We start from the raw sequence: 23808 nt of genomic DNA on the forward strand, positions 1-23808 counted from the left end.
TCATGAATGACATACATAGATGTTATTTACCAGCTGGGAGGTCTGTATCGTGAAATACCGTGACCGAGGTCTTGAAAGTACTGACCAAGGCCCTCTGGGCCGAGGTCACGGTATTTCACCATATGGACCGACCTTAAGCTGGTAAATAATAGATTTATTTTTTTCTTTACCAAATTCTAACAGAAAACGAGAGCGCCCGAAAGGGAAAACTGAGCCGAGCCGCCATTTTGAATCCTCATTCACAGTTGTAATGCAAATTGCTTCCTCCTCGGTATACAAGTGCACTTCCATGGCAGGAAAAAAAAAATACATTTTGCCGCCTATGTAGTCCCCTATTTATACAAATAGGAGTCATTCAGGATTCAGCCATGTTTTTGCTCGGCGTTAGCAAGTCACAGGTTTTTAGCTTTCTCCTGAAATGTTTTCTTTTATTTCTTCTTCCTCAGGGTAGTAAAACTCGCTTTCACTGTGAACACTGTCGTTATCACTATCCATGCTGTAAAATTAATGCTATTCTCCTGAGAAATGCGAAAATAAATGTTGACAAAAATTGCTACTATGTTTGTTGTTGTTGTGAACGAGCAAGTTGCCAGAGGTCCGTAACCGGGGTCCGTACCACAGGATAGGGACCCACTTGCCAGCCAATCAGAGCGCGGGATTTGATGGAAACCGCACCGCAAAAAAAATAAAGAGAATTATTATACATACAGGACACTTTTCGATGGAATAAAAACATGTTCTATTCCCTTCTAGGGGGTTTCATTCATCTGGATTGATAGCATACAAGATTGTTCGCATATCACTTATCCTACATGTATTACGTCACTCTACCCAATGGAGAATGAGTGTTGAATATGATTTACAATATTGCATGGTTGTCAAGACAAAATGACATCACATGCCAGAGCTGATGCGAATATCCAATGAGAAAGTTTTCTGCTGTGCAAGTGCAGAAGCATTTCTTTGTTCGCCAGTGGTGCTCGCAGTAAACTGTCACAATGAATTGAAAATGCCATAAGATATGTATTACACGTAAAATTTCCATGCTAGTGAGTGCATTGGATATTGGTAAGTAACCCCCCTGTTCTATAATTGTTCCATCAAATGCGTATGTATAATAATAATAATAATAATAATAATAATAATAATGGCTTTTTTGTGGTATATCAGATATATTTAATTCAGCTAGCATGATACTGAACTTGTCTTCGACTCGTTCAATATAATGCTAGATGAATGGAATATATCTGATATACCACTCAAAGGCAGACAATATTATTTAAATATATCACGGTTTTGGTCCTCCATGTCCCAGATGTAGCTCGTATGAAAAATACAAGTGACGTATCTCCCAGTAAAACACTTGTGTGTGTGTGTGTGTGTGTGTGTGTGTGTGTGTGTGTGTGTATATATATATATATATATATATATATATATATATATATATATATATATACACATAACCTGCATTTCTACAGTATAGATTAACGGACTACAACAGTTGAATATCCTCATATAATCGCATGTGTAACCTTTAGTGTGTAATACACACTAAAATGCAATGTTAAGACCCTTCACAATGATAAATTTAAATTCCTTGCACCTGAACTTTGTCTAATATGACTTTAAAGCCTGTGTACCTAGATACAAAACTACACAGAAGAACATCAAGTAGAACTGCAGAACTGGCCTGTACAGCCACAATGATGGGCCTCTAAAAGGGTGCACTGGATATCCTGCATTATAAATCAAGATATTTCACGTTTTCAGGGGAAGACTCTCAACCTGCTTTATCTGTGTTACTGACACTTATTACACTGTAACAGCACTGTCCACCTAAAAAAGTTGATATACTATGCACTGGTGCTGAAACAGATCTTCCTGTCATTTTCATCTCAGGTTGTGCTTATGTTTTACGTATATATATATATATATATATATATATATATATATATATATATATATATATATACACAGTGGGGCAAAAAAGTATTTAGTCAGCCACCAATTGTGCAATTTCTCCCACTTAAAAAGATGAGAGAGGCCTGTAATTTTCATCATAGGTACACTTCAACTATGAGAGACAGAATGGGGGGAAAGAATCCAGGAAATCACATTGTAGGATTTTTAATGAATTAATTGGTAAATTCCTCGGTAAAATAAGTATTTGGTCACGTACAAACAAGCAAGATTTCTGGCTCTCACAGACCTGTAACAACTTCTTTAAGAGGCTCCTCTGTCCTCCACTCGTTACCTGTATTAATGGCACCTGTTTGAACTCGTTATCAGTATAAAAGACACCTGTCCACAACCTCAAACAGTCACACTCCAAACTCCACTATGGCCAAGACCAAAGAGCTGTCAAAGGACACCAGAAACAAAATTGTAGACCTGCACCAGGCTGGGAAGACTGAATCTGCAATAGGTAAGCAGCTTGGTGTGAAGAAATCAACTGTGGGAGCAATTATTAGAAAATGGAAGACATACAAGACCACTGATAATCTCCCTCGATCTGGGGCTCCATGCAAGATCTCACCCCGTGGGGTCAAAATGATCACAAGAACGGTGAGAAAAAATCCCAGAACCACACGGGGGGACCTAGTGAATGACCTGCAGAGAGCTGGGACCAAAGTAACAAAGGCTACCATCAGTAACACACTACGCCGCCAGGGACTCAAATCCTGCAGTGCCAGACGTGTCCCCCTGCTTAAGCCAGTACATGTCCAGGCCCATCTGAAGTTTGCTAGAGAGCATTTGGATGATCCAGAAGAGGATTGGGAGAATGTCATATGGTCAGATGAAACGAAAATAGAACTTTTTGGTAAAAACTCAACTTGTCGTGTTTGGAGGAGAAAGAATGCTGAGTTGCATCCAAAGAACACCATACCTACTGTGAAGCATGGGGGTGGAAACATCATGCTTTGGGGCTGTTTTTCTGCAAAGGGACCAGGACGACTGATCCGTGTAAAGGAAAGAATGAATGGGGCCATGTATCGTGAGATTTTGAGTGAAAACCTCCTTCCATCAGCAAGGGCATTGAAGATGAAACGTGGCTGGGTCTTTCAGCATGACAACGATCCCAAACACACCACCCGGGCAACGAAGGAGTGGCTTTGTAGGAAGCATTTCAAGGTCCTGGAGTGGCCTAGCCAGTCTCCAGATCTCAACCCCATAGAAAATCTTTGGAGGCAGTTGAACGTCCGTGTTGCCCAGCGACAGCCCCAAAACATCACTGCTCTAGAGGAGATCTGCATGGAGGAATGGGCCAAAATACCAGCAACAGTGTGTGAAAACCTTGTGAAGACTTACAGAAAACGTTTGACCTCTGTCATTGCCAACAAAGAGTATATAACAAAGTATTGAGATTAACTTTCGTTATTGACCAAATACTTATTTTCCACCATAATTTGAAAATAAATTATTTAAAAATCATACAATGTGATTTTCTGGATTTTTTTCTCATTCTGTCTCTCATAGTTGAAGTGTACCTATGATGAAAATTACAGGCCTCTCTCATCTTTTTAAGTGGGAGAAGTTGCACAATTGGTGACTGACTAAATACTTTTTTGCCCCACTGTATTTTTGTCTCATTTGTTTAACTGGGTTCTCTTTATCTACTTTTAGGACTTTTGTGAAAATCTGATGTTGTTTTAGGTCATATTTATGCAGAAATATAGAAAATTCTAAGGAGTTCACAAACTTTCAAGCACCACTGTACTTGGAAGCAATAATATAATCATACAGAGTAAAATAAATGTTTCATTTGAGAGAGAACTCAAATATACTAATGATCCCAAATGGCAAGAATTCAGACCAAATCTGCTTCTTCTTGTTTTAAGGGCAGGAGGCAGCAACTCTGATCATGGTTGGGGAGTTAAAAATCTTACAGAAAGCAATCCACCTTCTCAGGTGAAATCTTACCATACTGTGCATTGTTGAAAGTTCCAGCGACAGTCCGACAGGACGAGTTGTCACCTCCACACACTCCACACTTATCATTCCTGGCCTTGGAGTTCAAAACATGATCACAACCCGCTTGCTGGAGGAATATAAAACAGACATACAGACATACATATGACTAATACAACACCAACGACAAAAACGACCAACTCCAGGCAGTATATTTAACAGTTATTCCATGAAATCGAGTTGTATATGAGCTGATAGCTGACGAGGCGTGTAACGCAGAGTCGGCCAAAAGCCATGTACAACAAGGTTGAGTGGAATAACTGTTTTATTATATCCACATTCACTGGATTTTGAGAAACAGACCTTTTTTTATTGTAATTTTTTGCAAATTTGATAAATAAAATCTTTATACAAAACGTCCAACAAAATCATTTCTGCTTAGAATGTGAACAAACTGGTGAAATGACAGGAGCAATTTGTGAAAAATGCTATAACAATAATAATTCTTGAAAAATTGTTTTTAAAAATATGTTCTTACCATCAGATACTTTTATTCCATATTTTGTTGCTTTTTTTAATTTTGGGGGGTTTTGTTTTCGAGTTGAGTTTTTATTTTGTCCTCGGTTGCTTTGGCAACACGCTCCGCCATTTTGTTTTTTGCTACTCACGGTATATGAGTTGATCGTCTAGTGGTACAGTAGCCAATCAGAGTGCGCGATTGCTCATATCCAGTGAATGTGGATAGAATAAATGAGTATATGCATGGTACCCTGCAAAGGCCTTGAACACAGATGTCATAAGTGTCTGGACCACAAGGAGTTCCATCAACCACTCGATCTTGGAGCTGGTAGTAGGACATCGTCCCGGCAACACGACAGAACAGCTTACATCGATCCTTCATGTGAACTGCAAATAGGAACCAAGGATATATTCCATTGTACGCAATCAAACAAACATACACAATTAATGAAACACGTACAGTACGTCTAACACTTCATTTGACTTTTGACCTTCCTATTAACCCTCCTGTTGTCTTCGGGTCAAAAATGACCCGAAACTGTGTTTAACAAGGGGTGTATACAGAAAACAAAGACAACAGGAGGTTAAACTTGAACACTCTATGACTTCATAATGCAGATTTCCAATGAATTAAAAATCCTCACCTGCCCATTACAAATATCTGACCAGAACACTATATCCAGGTGAATATTATATTTTCTGTGTTTCCATCTAAAAACCAGTGCATGCAGCAAGATCAGCAGTTTTTTGAGTCACTTTTCTGGCTGTTGAGACCTATCAGCTTACGTCCATAAAGTGTTTCTTGTAATCACTTGAAATAATTCAGCTTAATCTCATCCAGCTAGCCGTGTGCTGCCAAACACTTCTCAGCGGCTGTGAAGGCCAGTAAAATTACAAATGCATTCACAGGCCAGAGAGACATCCAAACAGCACAACGCATTCAGGAGTAAATCGTGAGTCATGTGTCTATGCATATACAGTATGTTGATATGATGCTGGTAACATATGCTACAGTTTACACCTCGCAAAAAAGTGGAGTGTAGGTGGAAAGCCCTGAGGCCAAGAACAAATAACAGAGTCACTGTTAAAGGACCCACTGTGAACGGGTGTGTGACTTTGTTTTACTCTACTCTTGCAGGAAAACAAATGTGCATGCGTGTGTGAGGTGAGCACTAAGGAAGTACTAAGTTTAAGTAGAGCCTTGCTAAATAAACAGTCATTACCGTACAAGGTGTGAGGGGAGGAGAGAGAGCAGTGGTTTGTCAGGGCAAAGTTTTTTCTTTGTCTGGAAAAATAACTCTATTGGGGGTTACAGGAGGTTGCTACTGGCTAACATTCACAAAATTGTGTCAGACAGTGTCTAATCAAAGATTCTAATGAAGCACATGAAATTTGTAAATAAGCTTTTGCATGACAATATGCTGGAGTTAATATAAACTGGGGATGAGTTCAATTTAAATTCAGCCGCAAAAGGGGATTATAACAATGATGTTACATCACGGGCGATTGCTCTAAGACAACGAGGGAGGCTCAGCCTCCTCTAAAAATGACGAACATCGAATCATAGAAATATATGTGCTCAACCCAACTACAGTGCGAAATCATTCCGTTATAACTTTCCCCAGTTCGCCTAATGTGTGCGTGAGTTTTTCCCCCTCGTGACCGCGCGATGCAGCCCAGCCTCAATGGACTTCAATGGCATTGGGAGCTATGCGCTTTCAATCTCAAAAGGCAAAACGGTTATTGGACAAATACTGCGAAACCGCCCGCCCACGGAGTCTCACGGACTCCCAGACTCAGTGGACTTCAACGGCATTTGGGAGCTATGCGCTTTTCAATCTCAAAATGCAAGACGGTTATTGGACAAATACTGCGAAAATGCCCGCCTACGGACTCCCAGACTCACATGGGAGGGACATGGCAGTTTCCGCGAGGAGACTGGTGATTGGTGAAAGCGGCCAGATATTTTCTTTGATTGACAGCTCGTTTCAACTATAGACAGGCAGCGGTGAATCTCAGTTCAGTCCCATGCGGATTCGCAAGTGTTGTGGTGTATTGTAAGAGATCAGCTTACATTTCGATTTCATTCATTACATACGGTTTCTACCAGCTTTTTTAGTTTGTATATATTTTCATTGTAAATAAAGTGTAAATATAGTGTTGTCAAGTTTGCTATCTTAGTTCCAGAAGTGTCGTTTATTTGAGTGACTGAACTTGAACTTGAGGGGGCTAGTCAGCCAGCAAGAAAGCTGCGCACGGATGCCAAGCATTGCTGATTTAATTTTGGCGAAGCCATTTGCCAGTCTTCCTTTCGAGGAAAAAATTAAAATTAAAGAGCAGGGTAGACCAACGCCTCAAATTGACTTGGTGAAAAAGGTCGGGAATAATACTCGTTCCTTTCAGCTCTCCTGGTATGAGAAAGTGAATTGGCTAACAGCAAGTGACCCACATCAACAACAGTAAATAGGCTACTTTAGTAATATGTCATGGATGGACCAAAAATATAGAATCTATTTAAAATGTTTATGCTGAGTATATTATATTGGAATATATATTTCTCTGGATATGAATTAAACACAGCTACAATTTGGAAAGCATTTTTAAACAAAAACACAGCCGAGAACATTTCACACTACAGACCTGGATTAAAAGTGAAGGGTTATTAAAATTGTCAATAAAACATTTCTCAGTCAAAATAAGTAAAATATAGGGAAAGTGTCATTGAATGCTGAGGTTCCTGACAAAGAGCTGCTTTCAATAATGATCACTTTTTAAACAACATGCCACAATTTTAAAATATAAAATGTTAAAATATACCCCCCCCCCCCCCCCCCCAACACCACCATCATGTATATTGGACAGTAGGCTAATGGGCCAAAAGAACCTGTTATTTCACAGTTTGTGACCCTGCCAACAATCAGCCAGATCAGAGGCAAGAGTATGGGCAAAACTGATGTGTTTTTTCTTTTAAAATCTGGAAATATCATAACCGACCAGCCTCCCCTGTTTGAAAGACTACCAGCCGCCACTGTGTTACATGAACATGAAACGTATTTCATTCTCGCGCTCGCTTGATTACTGCTAAAGTTAAAGTGACACAGGTTAACGTATTAAAAGATGAATAGTACCCTATGGCAGTGTTGTAGTCGAGTCACTAAACCTCGAGTCCGAGTCCAGTCTTGAGTCCACAGTGTTCAAGTCCAAGTCATTAAAGAAAATTTTGAGTCGAGTCCACTATTGATCCAAGTCAAGTCCGAGAAGAAGACTCCAACCGCACCATTTGACACTGGCTATTGCTGCCTTTATGTGAAACTGTTTACAGTGTATGCGCGAGAGAGAGTCCGCTTGGTGTACGTACCATACTGTCCGGAGCGCGCCTGAGAGTCTATCTGATGCACGTACCAAGGCACGCAGGCGTAACGCTCTTGCACAAAATTCATACAAAAATGTATGTAGATATAAATATCTTATGCCAAATTATTATGGCATGTTACAAAAAATAAAGAAAAAATCCGAGTCCTTGTCTCCCATTTACGAGTCCGAATGCAGTTAATGTGCAAGTCGGAGCCATCAGTGCTCAAGTCCAAGTCGAGTCACGAGTCCTTAAAATTAAGGCACGAGTTGGACTCAAGTCCAAGTCCTGGACTCGAATACTACAAGCCTGCCCTGTGGAGCTAGAATAACCCATGGGTACTTGAATCACACGCTGTATTGCCCGCTGCCTCATGCCTGTGAAGGAAAATGAGCTGGAAAAACACTGTGCGCCAATGTTTACATTTGGGTATGGAAACAGCTGAAGTTTATCCTCATTATTATATTATAACGAGCAAGGTTGCAACAAACATGGCAGAACCGGCGACCTCCGACACGGAAGCGAGCGCTCGAGAGACAGCAATATTTGCTCAGCTTGTCTGCTGTGTTTTTTCCCTCTCTTTTCTGGCACGTTTTGCCTCTGACAACATTAGATAAACTATATTGCCAAAAGTATTCGCTCACCTTCCTTGACTCACGTATGAGCTTAAGTGACATCCCATTCCTAATCCATAGGGTTCAATATGACATCGGTCCACCCTTTGCAGCTAGAACAGCTTCATCTCTTCTGGGAAGGCTGTCCACAAGGTTTAGGAGTGTGTTTATGGGAATTTTTGACCATTCTTCCAGAAGCGCATTTGTGAGGTCACACACTGATGTTGGACGAGAAGGCCTGGCTCTCAGTCTCCGCTCTAATTCATCCCAAAGGTGTTCTATCGGGTTGAGGTCAGGACTCTGTGCAGGCCAGTCAAGTTCATCCACACCAGACTCTGTCATCCATGTCTTTATGGACCTTGCTTTGTGCCCTGGTGCACAGTCATGTTGGAAGAGGAAGGGGCCAGCTCCAAACTGTAAAAACAGTCTGCATGCCTAGGTGCTTGATTTTATACACCTGTGGCCATGGAAGTGATTGGAACACCTGATTCCGATAATTTGGATGGGTGAGCAAATACTTTTGGCAATATAGTGTACTTCCTTAAAATCGTTGTTTTTTGTCTCGATTTAAGAGTTTTTGTTTGATCTGGTCGATCCACAATGTTTGCTGTGGCTCCGCGGTCGCGGCCTCTGACCCGCGCATAACCTCACGTGACTTTTTCGAACTGGCTGCCAAGCGGTTTGTAAACAGGCTAACGTGATTAGGACGCCCTGCATTAGGAAATAAGATGTATTGAAACGAGATGATGCATACCAGGTATGGGCATGGGTATCAGCTCAAACAATTCAGAAAGGGGAGTGCATTAAATGATTCCTGAACCAGCACATCGTCCTGTGTCACTTTAATGAAGTGATTGAAGGAATAGTCAAAGTGGTCCAGAATCAAGAATTAAATGCTAAGCAAAATGGATGCCATAAAGATTTCCACTTCCCAAAAACATGGTATTTCTCAAAACCAAGGATGCTTCTTGTTAAGACAAGTGCTTCCAAGTCGGATCCTTCAGAGCCGAGGCAGATGTGCATCATCAAAAGGTGCGCATAATATTCTGGGTGCTTGAAGAACGCTGAGGATACACACATGCATCCTTGAAAATTCTCTGAATGAAGGACATGGTCTTTGTTCGAATTCAAAGGATCAAATACATCAGAACAGTCCTTCAGGAGGATCTGATGATGTGGCATCCTTGAAATGCAGCTGTTACGGATCCTTCCTTGATACTGAGAAACACACACCGTAGATGCACAAGGCTCACACTTGCATCAGAGGATAATCTCAGTGGCAGAAAATACTTCACTAACTCCACTTTGTTTCTGTATTTATTTACGCACTTACTTAAATACTACTTTTGTAATCATAAAAATTGTCCTGTGCTCATCGTACAAGTCTAATCTGCTCATCCAACTCACTAAGTAGAGGTTGCCTTTAAAATCATACAACTAGTGACAATTATTAATTCCACTCTCTGGTGTCACCCAGAAGAGGATGAGTTCGATTTTGAGTCAGAGCTTTCTCAAGGTCTCTTCTTCATATCATTTCAAGGAGCTCTTCCTTACTACTATCACCTCTGGCTTGCTCATTAGTCATCCAAATCTACATCTGGATTGCTGTAATGCTGCTTTATTGCCTATTGTTAAGATGCACTTCAGAAATAAAATTTAATTCAACAGAAATGCTCTCAATTCTAATATATGTGAGGGCTGTACAGATTAAATACTCACTGCCACTGTATTTGGGCACCCAGTGGACGATGGAAGGTAGGCCACTGATGTTGAAATGTTTGCCATCAAACTGAGAGCACTGCTCCTCGCGAAAGTCTCTCCGGCCCCTTGGACATGGCTCTGTGTTACATGAGCGGAATTTCATGCGCCGTCCCACGCAAAAGCGCCCGCCATTCCTCGGCCTGTTACACACACACAGAGTTCAAATAGATGTAACAAGATCAAAAACAATTCCCTAAAATCAAAAAGTTACAGTAACAAAGCAGCAGGTCTGTTAGAAATGGGTAATACACACTAAAAATAGAACTGAAGCACAATTCTTTGTGTGCAAGTGACGTCACGCTTCACATCCCAACCTGGAAATCCATCATGTTGGATGATAACAACAACTAGGAACCAGCATTTCACATGTGAGCTGCTGCAGTGCTTCATGATTTTCTTTTGATTTTGCTGCCTTTGGAGAAAGACAATGCCTACTTTGTGTGTGGGATATAATTGTGGTAATAATGCTATTCGTGACAAAGAGAAACGGTTCTTCAGAATTCCCAAAATAATTAAAAACGGCAACAAAACTGATGAAGAACTGTCCAGAGAACATTGTGCGCTGTAATTCAAAAACGTAAATTGTAAGGACTTAACTGAGGAAAAAGCTAATTACACCCCTGTGTGTGGTGACCACTTTATATCTGGTAAGAGTTCATTGTTAATTAAAGCTGTGTTTTCTGCTGATTAAATTGAACTTTTGAGCTTTAGCGCAAATGCTCTGCTTCTCGCCTTGCAGGAACACCAGCAAACCTACGCGATAAAACAAATCCAGATTGGGCACCAAGACTCAAATTGTGACACAGTAAGCTCAAGATGAAAACTCATCTCGCAGTATCGAGAAGCAACAGGATAAATGAAAGATCTGCCAGGAAAGCCAGATTAGAAGCAGCGCAAACCTTAGCGAGTTTGGATACAATGTGGGTCAGCTTTACCAGGTGAGAGATTAGTGATGCCACTCCAGTAGCCCAGTAACCCAATAACTTCGTTTTACTTATGCACTTTTTGTTTACAGACATACCAGAGTCAAATGAAATTGTGCCTGAAACCCTCCCAGTAGAGACGCACACTGAAAGTGGTTTCCAGAGGGAACTCAGTGGGTTACAAATATCTCAAATGGAGCAGCACAACAGAGATATAACTTGTGAATTGGGGGAATTTAAGAAAAAAAAATATTGGAAGCTGATTTAACTTGATAAAATTGCCAAAGTATGCTGTGCCTTGTGTAATTTATCTTCATCAATTGTTCCTTTTGATTAGAGCAACTTTAATTTGTCCATGAAAAGAAAATAGAATTAGCATAAAATACTAATACTTGCTTTGTGATGTTTTTATTGCATCCTTTTGGACTGTGTTTGTACTCTTTGTCAAATATTTTTATTGTTTGAAATGTAAAGGTTTGTTGGGTTAATAATATAAAAACAAGAATAAATAGAATATCAAAATATGTTCATAAAATATACTACTTATGTACAGTGGTGCTTGAAGGTTTGTGAACTATTTAGAATTTTCTATATTTCTGCATAAATATGACCTAAAACATCATCAGATTTTCACACAAGTCCTGAAAGTAGATAAAGAGAACCCAGTTAAACAAATGAGACAATAATATTATACTTGGTCATTTATTTATTGAGGAAAATGATCCAATATTACATATCCGTGAATGGCAAAAGTATGTGAACCTTTGCTTTCAGTATCTGCTGTGACCCCCTTGTGCAGCAATAGCTGCAACTAAACATTTCCGGTAACTGTTGATCAGTCCTGCACAACGGCTTGGAGGAATTTTAGCCCATTCCTCCATACAGAACAGCTTCAACTCTGGGATGTTGGTGGGTTTCCTCACATGAACTGCTCACTTCAGGTCCTTCCACAACATTTCGATTGGATTAAGGTCAGGACTTTGACTTGGCCATTCCAAAACATTAACTTTATTCTTCTTTAACCATTCTTTGGTAGAACGACTTGTGTGCTTAGGGTTGTTGTCTTGCTGCATGACCCACCTTCTCTTGAGATTCAGTTCATGGACAGATGTCCTGACATTTTCCTTTAGAATTCACTGGTATAATTCAGAATTCATTGTTCCATCAATGATGGCAAGCCATCCTGGCCCAGATGCAGCAAAACAGGCCCAAACCATGATCCTACCACCACCATGTTTCACAGATGGACTAAGGTTCTTATGCTGGAATGCAGTGTTTTCCTTTCTCCAAACATAACGCTTCTCATGTAAACCAAAAAGTTCTATTTTGGTTTTATTCATCCACAAAACATTTTTCCAATAGCCTTCTGGCTTGTCCACGTGATCCTTAGCAAACTCCAGACGAGCAGCAATGTTCTTTTGGAAAGCAGTGGCTTTCTCCTTGCAACCCTGCCATGCACACCATTGTTGTTCAGTGTTCTCCTGATGGTGGACTCATGAACATTAATATTAGCCAATGTGAGAGAGGCCTTCAGTTGCTTAGAAGTTACCCTGGGGTCCTTCGTGACCTCGCTGACTATTATATGCTTTGCTCTTGGAGTGATCTTTGTTGGTCGACCACTCCTGGGGAGGGTAACAATGGTTTTGAATTTCCTCCATTTGTACACAATCTGTCTGACTGTGGATTGGTGGAGTCCAAACTCTTTAGAGATGGTTTTGTAACCTTTTCCAGCCTGATGAGCATCAACAACACTTTTTCTGAGGTCCTCAGAAATCTCCTTTGTTCGTGCCATGATACACTTCCACAAACATGTGTTGTGAAGGTCAGACTTTGATAGATCCCTGTTCTTTAAATAAAACAGGGTGCCCACTCACACCTGATTGTCACCCCATTGATTGAAAACACCTGACTCTAATTTCATCTTCAAATTAACTGCTAATCCTAGAGGTTCACATACTTTTGCCACTCACAGATATGTAATATTGGATCATTTTCCTCAATAAATAAATGACCAGGTATAATATTTTTGTCTCATTTGTTTAACTGGGTTCTCTTTATCTACTTCTAGGACTTGTGTGAAAATCTGACGATGTTTTCGGTCATATTTATGCAGAAATATTGAAAATTCTAAAGGGTTCACAAACTTTCAAACACCACTGTACATGTCCTTGCATTCTGGATTTGTACATTATCCAACATGGTGGCGGGTGCATACGTCACACTGTTTTTGTCACATGGTTGCACACGAAGAATGAAAATTCTCCGGTCGTAATGCATGTTTAAAGTGCTACCGGTCTAAAGTGCTGCATGATTCCAGTCGAATTTTATCTGGAACAAAAGATGGACGTCAGACAGACAACTGAAAAACACCTCACAAACAGCCCCGGGGGTAAATTATCCTTTAGAGCTAATAAACAGCTCCAGAATATCTCAGTTTAGAATAAAAGTTCACATTACTGAATAATTCAGGCTTGTGCCCATTTTAGCTTCATTTGTGTTTTCTTTGTGGCCTTACTCAGGTCTGTTGCAGTCTCTCGACGTGCTGCGTGTACCACCACCACAGCTTCTGGAACACACACTGTAGGGTCCCCATGGTCCCCATTCACCATGTACCGGCCTCGTCTCCATCTCTCTGTTCACACACATACCGTGCCTACAGTGCTACACACACACACACACACACACACACACACACAAGTTAAAACAAGACATATGGTACTTGAAAATAATCCCCCTCACAGATTTCTACTATCCATGCCATGTACGCAGTGTGTCAAAATAAAACCATCAACATCTCGGACAGATTTAAGGCATACAAAGTGTAGTCTGTGTTTCTAATCCACTGTTTATACTTATAACTTTACGTGAAAATAAAACCTGGCACATGCTAATCCCTCTATTATTTATGCAGGTGGAACGGCTCCTAGCTTAGACCAAACTGTGGGAATAATACAGGACGCTAATGGTTAACCTCCACAACAGGTACAGATGGCAGAAATCAGAGTGAACAGCGCTGGTGAGAGGATCCAGATATGCGGCATTTTAAACACATACAGAGAGAGAGAGAGAGAGAGAGAGAGAGAGAAACAATTGTCAAGACTTATTTTCGTAAATAAAATATTCAGAAGGGGTAAAAATTCTTTAGGATTCCTATTAAATTCCTACTCTAACACTGTTACATGACCCGGAGATAAAATCTCTCTCACTGTCTCTTTCTCTGTATCTTTCTAGTCTCACAAGCCAGGTTTCTCCTTCTCACCTGAGACTGCTAGTTTTCATTACTCACCATGGCCTGGTAGGTCTCTGGTGGGTAGTGACTTCAGCAGTAAAAGGAGCTCACCACCGCTTCATAACACCTAAGTACCATTCCCTTTGATACTAGGCTAATTCTGCCTATGCAAGGCAATCCTCTTTATTTGCACTTTAATAAGAACAGCTTCAGGCTAAAGCACATGATGAACTCTAGGCTCAGGTTTGTTCGATGTTCAATGCCCAGTGAAAGAAAGCAGAGAGGGCGAGTTACAATGCCAGCAAGCACTATCTGAGTGAACATGGCTGCCTTTTCATGGGCAGTAACTGAATCCAGGGTGGTGAGGTAGCCTTGGCGATGGGCTTCTTTCAGAGCAGGACAGCACGGCGTCTGTCTCACCAGGTTGCCCTAGCATAGACCCACCACTTGCACAAAAGCAGGCAAGGCAAGAGCGCAAACATACCCTGATAGAGAAAACCCAAGAGGGAAGATAACACAGTGACAGAGCTCATTACTGTCTCTAGTTTCTTGCTTTCCTCTCTTTCTGTCTCTATATCAATCTCCTGCTCCTTCCTCTATACCTCACTCTTTCTGCCTTTCTCATCCCCTTCACCGGAATCACACAATAATTACACTGAAAAATAAAGACAAGAGACACTGTTATGGTTGTACATACATGGATGTTCATGACCAGCTTATTCATCAGATGATACAGTATAATAGCATTAGCACTGAGCAAAAGACTGGATACGATGTGCTGTAAAGTACAGACAGCGTACAATACTGCAGCATTTTAAACCTCTCCATGGCATCTCTAGTGTATGTCTGTGTATGAAGAATGCTTTGATTAATTCTTCATAAATATGTTAACTGACATCTGAATCTGTATGACTGGGATTTCTTTTTCGGAGAGAGGAATTCATCATTATGCATGACTAATATCTAACATTACCAACATGTAGGCATGTAACAATTTACCCAACTCACAATTTGATTCGATTCACGATATTGGGTTCACGATTCAACTTTCCCATGATATTTTTGAAAAAAAAAAGTTAAATGAAGAAAAATTTATTCCCAGAAAAATGCAACATTAATTTTCCTATTCTTTATTAACTTAAATATTATTTTTGTTTAATAAAAAAACCCTTTTGTTTCATTTTCTTAATAACCAACAATAATTATTTACCCACATTTGTAAAGGTTGGAAATAAAATATAAATATATATTAGCCTATTAACTAAAATAATCCTTTTCGTAAAAATGAAAAAAAAAAAGTAATAGCAAATAGGTATTATTTTTAATAAACTTTTATGAACATTTACCTCTACCTCCATTTTTCTTCTCTTTTCATTAACAGTCAGCAATCTGTAAAAAGAAAGCTCCAATTTCTTGTTAAATCTAACTGTAAAGTCAATTGCACAACACCTCTTTCCCATTTTAGATCTGTTTTTGTGTTTTCATGGCATTAACGCTGTGTTACTTCTGCCGAGGGTGAAGTCATACACATTCCTGCTACTATACACTTTCTAATGTTTAAACAACACAATTAAAGATAGGAAAAGCTAAGACATTATGCAGCCTGATAATAATCTCGCTTCATTTTTTATTTCGTCGATTTGAATCATCATAAATTTGTATCACGATTTATCAACACACAATGTATCATTACATGCCTACTAGCATGCATTACTAACCTGACCACACATGAAAGTATAACTAACAAACTGTATTTTACTGTATTGCTTTAGTTTTGGATGTTTGGTTAACACAAGAACCCCTTCAGCAAGACTGTCTTTCTCGATTCTTGCCTTATTGTTAAAATGTAAAAGCTGTAGTTGAAAAATCACTAACCCATTATAAATGAGTTTCAAGTACGACTTTTCACACTCTATGGAGACTCGAATCTTGGAGTATTTCTTTAAAGTCTTCCAAATCTATAGCTCCTTTATCATGATATAAAGACAAAAGCAACTTTGCTCTGTTTTCTGAAATGCAAATTTGTGAAACACAGTGCACTTTCTGTGAGAAATAAAAAAATAAGGTAAGAATAGACTGCCTCACTGCATACATGCACTTTATCCCCTCAATCTGGTACAAAGATCAGGGTTAAAATGCAACACATTCCCTTCATGCTGGAAGGCAAGGGCTGAACTCCACACTCCCTGTGTCTGCAAATAGGCACGTTTTACAATGTCTGTTCTTCCTGTAGCTGTGTATAATGACTCCAGGAGGTCAAGAGAGCTCTATAAAAGCTGCTTTTCCCAGAGGAGATGAGGGTCAGGCTGGTACAGGACTCTGAATAAAAGAAATACACAACCATGACCTTGGAGTCGTTGTAAAGTGGATCCTACAGAAAATGTAACATTCAGAAACACACACACACACACACCCTTCTATCTTTGTGGGGACACTCAATGACGTCATGCATTCCGTCACCCCTTAACCATCACAACTAAATGCCTAACCCCAACCCTAACCTAAACCTTATTCTAACATGAACCCTAAAACTAAGTCTTAACCCTCAAACAGCCCTTTGAAGTAGTGAGGACCAGCAAAAATGTCCTCACTTCCCAAAAATGTAAAAGTCTTTTGGGAAAAACATATTCCGGTCCTCAATATGTAGCAAGTACAAGTACACACACACACACCTAGGAAAACATAAAATGGTTAGACTCCAACCCTTCAAGTTCATCATTCAATACCAACCCAAACAAACTCTCTGCTCATTTAACTCTCGTCCAAATGAACTTGTAATAGAGAAATATAAAGAACAGGGAATAAATATTTAAAATTCAGTGTTACTAAACAAGCATCTGCACAGAAATCCAAACGCAGCCTTGTGGTGCGACTCTTGATTATTCATTCATTCAAACTGCTTTATCGTGGTCAGGTGGAGCTCAAGAAAACTGTACGAGGTGAGAATGAAGAGTTTCATGTGATGTCATCATAACTGCACAATTGTCCATGCAGCCATATTGCCTGGCAAGCTTTGCACTTGCCAGTGACCAGCACAAGTGTACAGAAGTGATTGTGAGCCCAATTCAGTAAACATCTACAGACAAACTTGGAGAAGTTACATCTAAAAGAACAATGCCAGAGACCTGTAGTGCTTTGGATGTAATAACAGACGTGGAGATAAACCTGGTTTAACTTTTCACCGCTTCCCGGTGAACCCAGAAAGACGAGAAAAATGGTGAGCTGCAGTTAAACGGGAAGAAAAGCATTCCTGTGTGTGTGAAGAACAGTTTACATCAGATTAGTGTGAAAGCTCTGTGCAACGTTGAAATGTATATCTGGATGAGGCCTTTGGACGTGATGTATTTTATTAGACCCTAATGCTTGGTGAGATTAGCAGCATGTTCTATATTGATAATGTAAACTAGGCTAAACACCATAAAATATGCTAGATCTAGGCCCTGGCTTGTTTATTACTATTATAAATCCACATTTGAGTTTACCTTTGTCATAATATGGTGTTTTTCTTTACTGGGAATTTCCCATAACATTCCAGCATGCATGAAACCTGCCTTGAAATATTGGTAGGCATCTGTACTTTTGTAAGCCTTTAACATTTCTGGTGTATTTAGAAGTTCAGGATGTCATGGTGTCCCAAATCTGGTAGCTGGTTTGCCATGCACTTTTCAAGTGGAATAAATACATTTGTGGATTAAATGAAGAAGAAAAAGCCTTTATTTTTGTCACATTCCTCCTCTGCATTTACCCCATGCACGTGCACACAGAGAGAGAGAGAGCCTGGAGGAAACCTGTGTAGACATAAGGACCACATGCAGAAACTAGACAGATATGAGCCTGACATCAGGATAGAATCAAGGACTCTGTGAGGCTACCCCCTGTGCCACCCGACTCACTCATGCACATCTCATCTAATTATCTCTAGCCGCTTTATCCTGTTCTACAGGGTCGCAGGCAAGCTGGAGCCTATCCCAGAAGACTACGGGCGAAAGGCGGGGTACACCCTGGACAAGTCGCCAGGTCATCACAGGGCTGACACATAGACACAGACAACCATTCACACTCACATTCACACCTACGGTCAATTTAGAGTCACCAGTTAACCTAACCTGCATGTCTTTGGACTGTGGGGGAAACCGGAGCACCCGGAGGAAACCCACGTGGACACGGGGAGAACATGCAAACTCCACACAGAAAGGCCCTCATTGGCCACGGGGTTCGAACCCGGACCTTCTTGCTGTGAGGCGACAGCGCTAACCACTACACTACTGTGCCACCCACTCATGTATATAATATATAAATATATGTAGTTGCAATCTTTTGGAATGCGCTTCTTTATTCAGTGGCTTATTTTCTCAGTTGATCTTTATTGTGCACCATAGCAGGAGTGTATTGTGCATGTTTCTTACATTTATTGTGTGCCCTGTCTCGAACCAGCATATTTGTCCAATTAACCACAGCATTTGTTAATGTTAGTCACTACAGCCTCAGGCTCAAGCGCACATTTAGTGTGTGTGAAATAGTTAGGAGAAGACAGTTTCGATGAAGTGATGATGGAGTAAAAGTCTGATAGTAAATGTCACACAGGTTTAATCGCTCCATGCTTGGACTAAATGAATGCAAATGTTCCCCCGAAATGCAATGCAAAGAGTGAGCGGAAGTGCAGTTTGCATTCATTTAACAAGGTCTCCGTCAACATTTAATAGTTCCTGATCCACATGTGGTTAGAAAACCCGATGTTATATAAGCTCATATAATGCAGACTATCATCCTGAATTTCGTCTTGCACAACAGGACAACAAAGGACTTTACCACCATGTATGAAAACACACACACACACACACACACACACACACACACACACAGGGATGAAAAAACAGACAGGAATTATACTTAAAGCTAGGGTAGGTAATTCTGGAGAAACTAGCAAGAGTAAGCTAGATTTTGAACAACCAAAAAAAAATCCTACCCCCTCCCGTCAACTCTCCCTCCAAAGGCACTCCTCCAAAATACATGAACATACCGTACACAGGGCTCTACATTAACTTTTGAAACCACTTGTCCTGTCGGGCAAGTTGAAAGGAAATTTACTTGTCTGAATGTGAAGTTGACTTGTCCGAAGAAATATTTGAGAAAAAAAAAACACAAATAAACTATTTGTAACCCAACAATCTTTATTGCATTTGTTTCCGAATTCACAACATATGCATAATATCTATGAATCAAAAGTAATCAATACTTGATATACTGAGGCAAAAGTTCAAAAACATAGTAAAACAGACTGCTTGATACCATAATTCACCAATTATTCTGCTGAAGTTCAGAAGCAATATATTCCAATAGAGTAGAAATTATGAACATAAAATTTTAAGAACAAAATAACTATACTATGAGATCCAGAAACACTAACCATTATATACACACAGATCAGTACTCTGCAGTTCAGTAACAAATATCACAAAAAGTAACATTATCATAAAATTTATGACTTGATGAGATATCACTAGTTTGGACAAGAGAAACAAATAACAACAATGCTACAAATAAAAACAACTGATAACAAAATTGACTGATTAATACTGTAAATGACTGATTATTATACACTGAAATCTCATTATCAAATGACAAGATAATATATCTTATGAAAACCTCCACACCTCTATTGACTCACAGATGAATGGATACAAATAAAGTTTGTATTCATCTTCATCTATCAATCCTTGAGTTCTGCATGTTCTGACCCCAGATCCCTAAACTCCCATTACTAATTAGTTAATTAATACAGACGGTAACCTAATTAGCAGCCATTTGACAGCTTGGTATTTCACAGATAACTTTCCCCACTCCTGCCTCACTCCCTGTCAATCCACACGCATGCAGGCGCACATTCCAAGCCCAGCACACCCCGCCACACACGCTCGGCTATATAATGAACACTAACAACAACAACAATTCAAAGATTTGGAAATTACCACATACTCAATGTAAATATACAGTTGAATAATGATCCCGCCAACAGAAATGTCAACAAATCCACGTGAGTGACATGATTAAAACCAATCATAAACGACCGTTTACTTTTCAGCTCAAATACATGAAGCGGTATTGGCCGGTTTCGCAAGTGGAACATTGTGCATGCGCACATTGCTCTTTCCGAATAGAAACATCCGGCAATTCATCAAAACAATATGTCGAGTGAGATGCTTCGGAAATCATGTGAATAAACTGATAAATTTGATATGTAACCCGAATATCGGCGTATTTTGGCACTTGTCCGATCGGACAAGTAACTGAGACGATGAACTTGTCCGACATAAAGGATCACTTGTCCCGGACAAGCAGACAAGCATTAATGTCGAGCCCTGATACACTGCCTGACTACTGCTGGAGGATGAGTCCATGAGAGAGAGAGTTGGGGGAGGAGCATAGCACATCACGGTCATATCCAACTACCTCAGGTCTCATTCACATGTGAGAAAACACCCAACATTATCATAATGAATTATCATAAACAGTGATTTTGGCAGGGTGGCATGGTGGAGTAGTGGTCAGCACTGTTGCCTCACAGCAAGAAGGTTCTGGATTTGAGCCCAGTAGCTGACAGGGGCCTTTCTGTGTGGAGTTTGCATGTCCTCCCTGTGTCTGTGTGGGTTTCCTCCGGGTGCTCCAGTCTAAATTGACCTTAGGTATGAATGTGAGTGTGAAAGGTTGTTTGTCTCCATGTGTCAGCCCTGCGATGACCTGCCGACTTGTCCAGGGTGTACCCCGCCTCTCGCCCATAGTTAGCTGGGATAGGCTCCAGCTTGCCTGCGACCCTACATAGGATAAGCGGTTACGGATAATGGATGGATGGATGGAATGAACTTGGCTATAGTTAGTACTCACAGCTGTAGTCACTAGTTTTAGCAATATGTCTGCAGTATGTTCTGCCTAGCTTTGTGGAAGACTCCAGTCATGTGCAATGAGTGCACAGGCAGAGTGCGAGCAGGTAGACAGGCAGTACGCCGTCCAATCATTTCATATGGACTGAATAAAAAGACTGAACAGGCTTTTTACAGCCCTGCAACTGCCAGAGATGACAGATTTATTTATTTTTATTGTCAGTGCATTTGATTTATTCATTGCTGCCAGGATATAAAGAGAATTTCAAGAAATATAACAAAAATGTTTCTAAAATAATTACCTACCCTGCCTTTAAGTACACTTGGCTGAAAAAGTTAAAAAGTGTCCAAAATTAAATGTAAGTTAAGTTTAAGAGCAGAGTTCCAATACATTAACTTATTTCATTGAATAACTAACTTAAAGTAAAGGTTAATACTCAGTCCCTGAGGCAAAGGTGATTGGTTCTGATAGCTTTATAAATTACTATGTACACTCACTGGCGACTTTATTCGGAACACCCATCCACCTGCTGTTTGATGCAGTTATCTAAATCAGCCGATCCCTTCACAGCAGCACAATGCATAAAATCATGCAGATACAAATTGAGAGCTTCAGTTGATCTTCACTTCAAACATCAGAATGGGGAAAAATTGTGATCTCTGTGACTTTCATTGTGGCATGGGTGTTGGTGCCAGATGGACTGGTTTGAGTATTTCAGAAACTGCTGATCTCCTGGGGCTTTCACACACAACAGTCTCTAGAGTTTACACAGAATGGTGCAAAAACAACAGACAGTTCTGTGGGTGGAAACGCTTTGCTGATAAGAGAAGTCAGGAGACAATGGCCAAATTGGTTCGAGCTGCCAGGAAGGATATAGTAACTCATAGCAACTCTTTACAACTGTGGTGAGCAGAAAAGCATCTCAGCATGCAACAGCAGGAGACCACATTGGGTTCCACTCCTGCCAGCCAAGAACAGGAATCTTAGGCCACATCCACACGACAACGGCAACGTGATGTTATTTAAAAAAAATATCGCCTCCAAATGGGCAACGATCAGTAGAAATCAGGTCCATATGGCAACGCAACGCTTGCTGAAAACGATGCAATACACATGCCACACCTCTAGGGGCGCTGTAACACGGTCCCTTCGGACACACCAGAACAACCCATACGAAAAAGAACAGTAAAGAACTTATAAGAGTTTACCACTGTCTTAGTAGTAAATCCTTATAAATATAAATAAATATATATGCCATGTATGATTTACTCCTGAAAGTGGCCCATTTTGCATTTTCCTCATACAAATTTTTTATGAAAATCTAGTATGTATGAAGTGAACATTGTGCATGGTTTTTACAGATAATGTGTATGATGAATTACACTGTCTTTGTATGCTTCATGTAATGTTTGTAGTTTTAAATTATATTTTACAGTTTAAAATGTACATGCCTTTTATGTGGATTTACATATAAAAGGCATATACATTTTAAACTGTAAAATATAATTTAAAACTACAAACATTACATGAAGCATACAAAGACGGTGTAATTCATCATACACATTATCTGTAAAAACCATGCACAATGTTCACTTCATACATACTAGATTTTCATAAAAAATTTGTATGAGGAAAATGCAAAATGGGCCACTTTCAGGAGTAAATCATACATGGCATATATATTTATTTATATTTATAAGGATTTACTACTAAGACAGTGGTAAACTCTTATAAGTTCTTTACTGTTCTTTTTCGTATGGGAATAGAAGTAAGGACGCATGCGCATAAACTATTATGCGCGAGACTTCATATTAGCCACAAAGTCAGGAAAATCTGTTCGTAAAATTACATTATAATGACCAAATACAATGAAAAGTATTTTTCCAGTCTCACCTGTGAAAGGTAATCCCATGTGATCTCGTTTGGACGGTAAACCTGTTGGTACAGTTAAACGCAGCTAATCTTTATTCTCCGCTTTGACCTTTCCAATATGGCGGCGAGGATGACGTACGCGGAAGGCGGCGTCTTTAATGGTCCGGAATAAATTGAATACTACACGTTGATGGATTAATTTGCTGTTTCTCACCTGTGAAAGGTAATCCCATGTGATCTCCTTTGGACGGTAAACCTGTTGGTACAGTTAAACGCAGCTAATCTTTATTCTCCGCTTTGACCTTTCCAAAATGGCGACGAGGATGACGTACGCGGAAGGCGGTGTCTTTAATGGTCCGGAATAAATTGAATGATACACGTTGATGGATTAATTTGCTTTTCTACGCCCTTTTTTGAGGAATGTATTGTAGGACTTAAACCATCATCTGAAGAGGTGAGATCGCTCCTTTTTTCCCCTTATTTTTGCTGGCGGGATTGACTCTGCCCTAAGGGCTATTCTCTCTCTCTCTCACTTTGCACCAGGCATTACACAATAAATATTCACAGTGAAAATATTTTGTAAGCGCGTTTCATGAACCAAGTTATAGGATTTCTTGACAACTCGCATCGCATCGCAATGAGATCATTGGCACTACTGGTGTTAAGAATCAGACCATTTTATAAATGAATATTTTGCTGTAGAGCTGCAGTGTTTGTACAATTGCATGTTTTTGCTTCACTATTACTGTC

The 23808-nt window shown here is 40.0% G+C and overlaps 1 protein-coding gene across 7 annotated transcripts in view; it reads right to left on the reverse strand.

Annotated features, from left to right (window-relative positions):
* The window catches only part of LOC132881773 (A disintegrin and metalloproteinase with thrombospondin motifs 20-like), a 235722-nt gene that overhangs the window by 92826 nt on the left and 119088 nt on the right, over positions 1 to 23808 (reverse strand). For all 7 annotated transcript variants that reach the window (XM_060914638.1, XM_060914637.1, XM_060914636.1 and 4 more), the window contains 4 exons: positions 13594 to 13739; positions 10114 to 10295; positions 4679 to 4815; positions 3922 to 4039 (listed from right to left, as the gene is read on the reverse strand). In XM_060914638.1, coding sequence (XP_060770621.1) covers positions 3922 to 4039; positions 4679 to 4815; positions 10114 to 10295; positions 13594 to 13739 — 583 coding nt within the window. The remainder of the gene's footprint in view (positions 1 to 3921; positions 4040 to 4678; positions 4816 to 10113; positions 10296 to 13593; positions 13740 to 23808) is intronic.

This window comes from Neoarius graeffei, chromosome 2, assembly GCF_027579695.1.
Source record: "Neoarius graeffei isolate fNeoGra1 chromosome 2, fNeoGra1.pri, whole genome shotgun sequence".
NCBI classification, from domain to species: domain Eukaryota; kingdom Metazoa; phylum Chordata; class Actinopteri; order Siluriformes; family Ariidae; genus Neoarius; species Neoarius graeffei.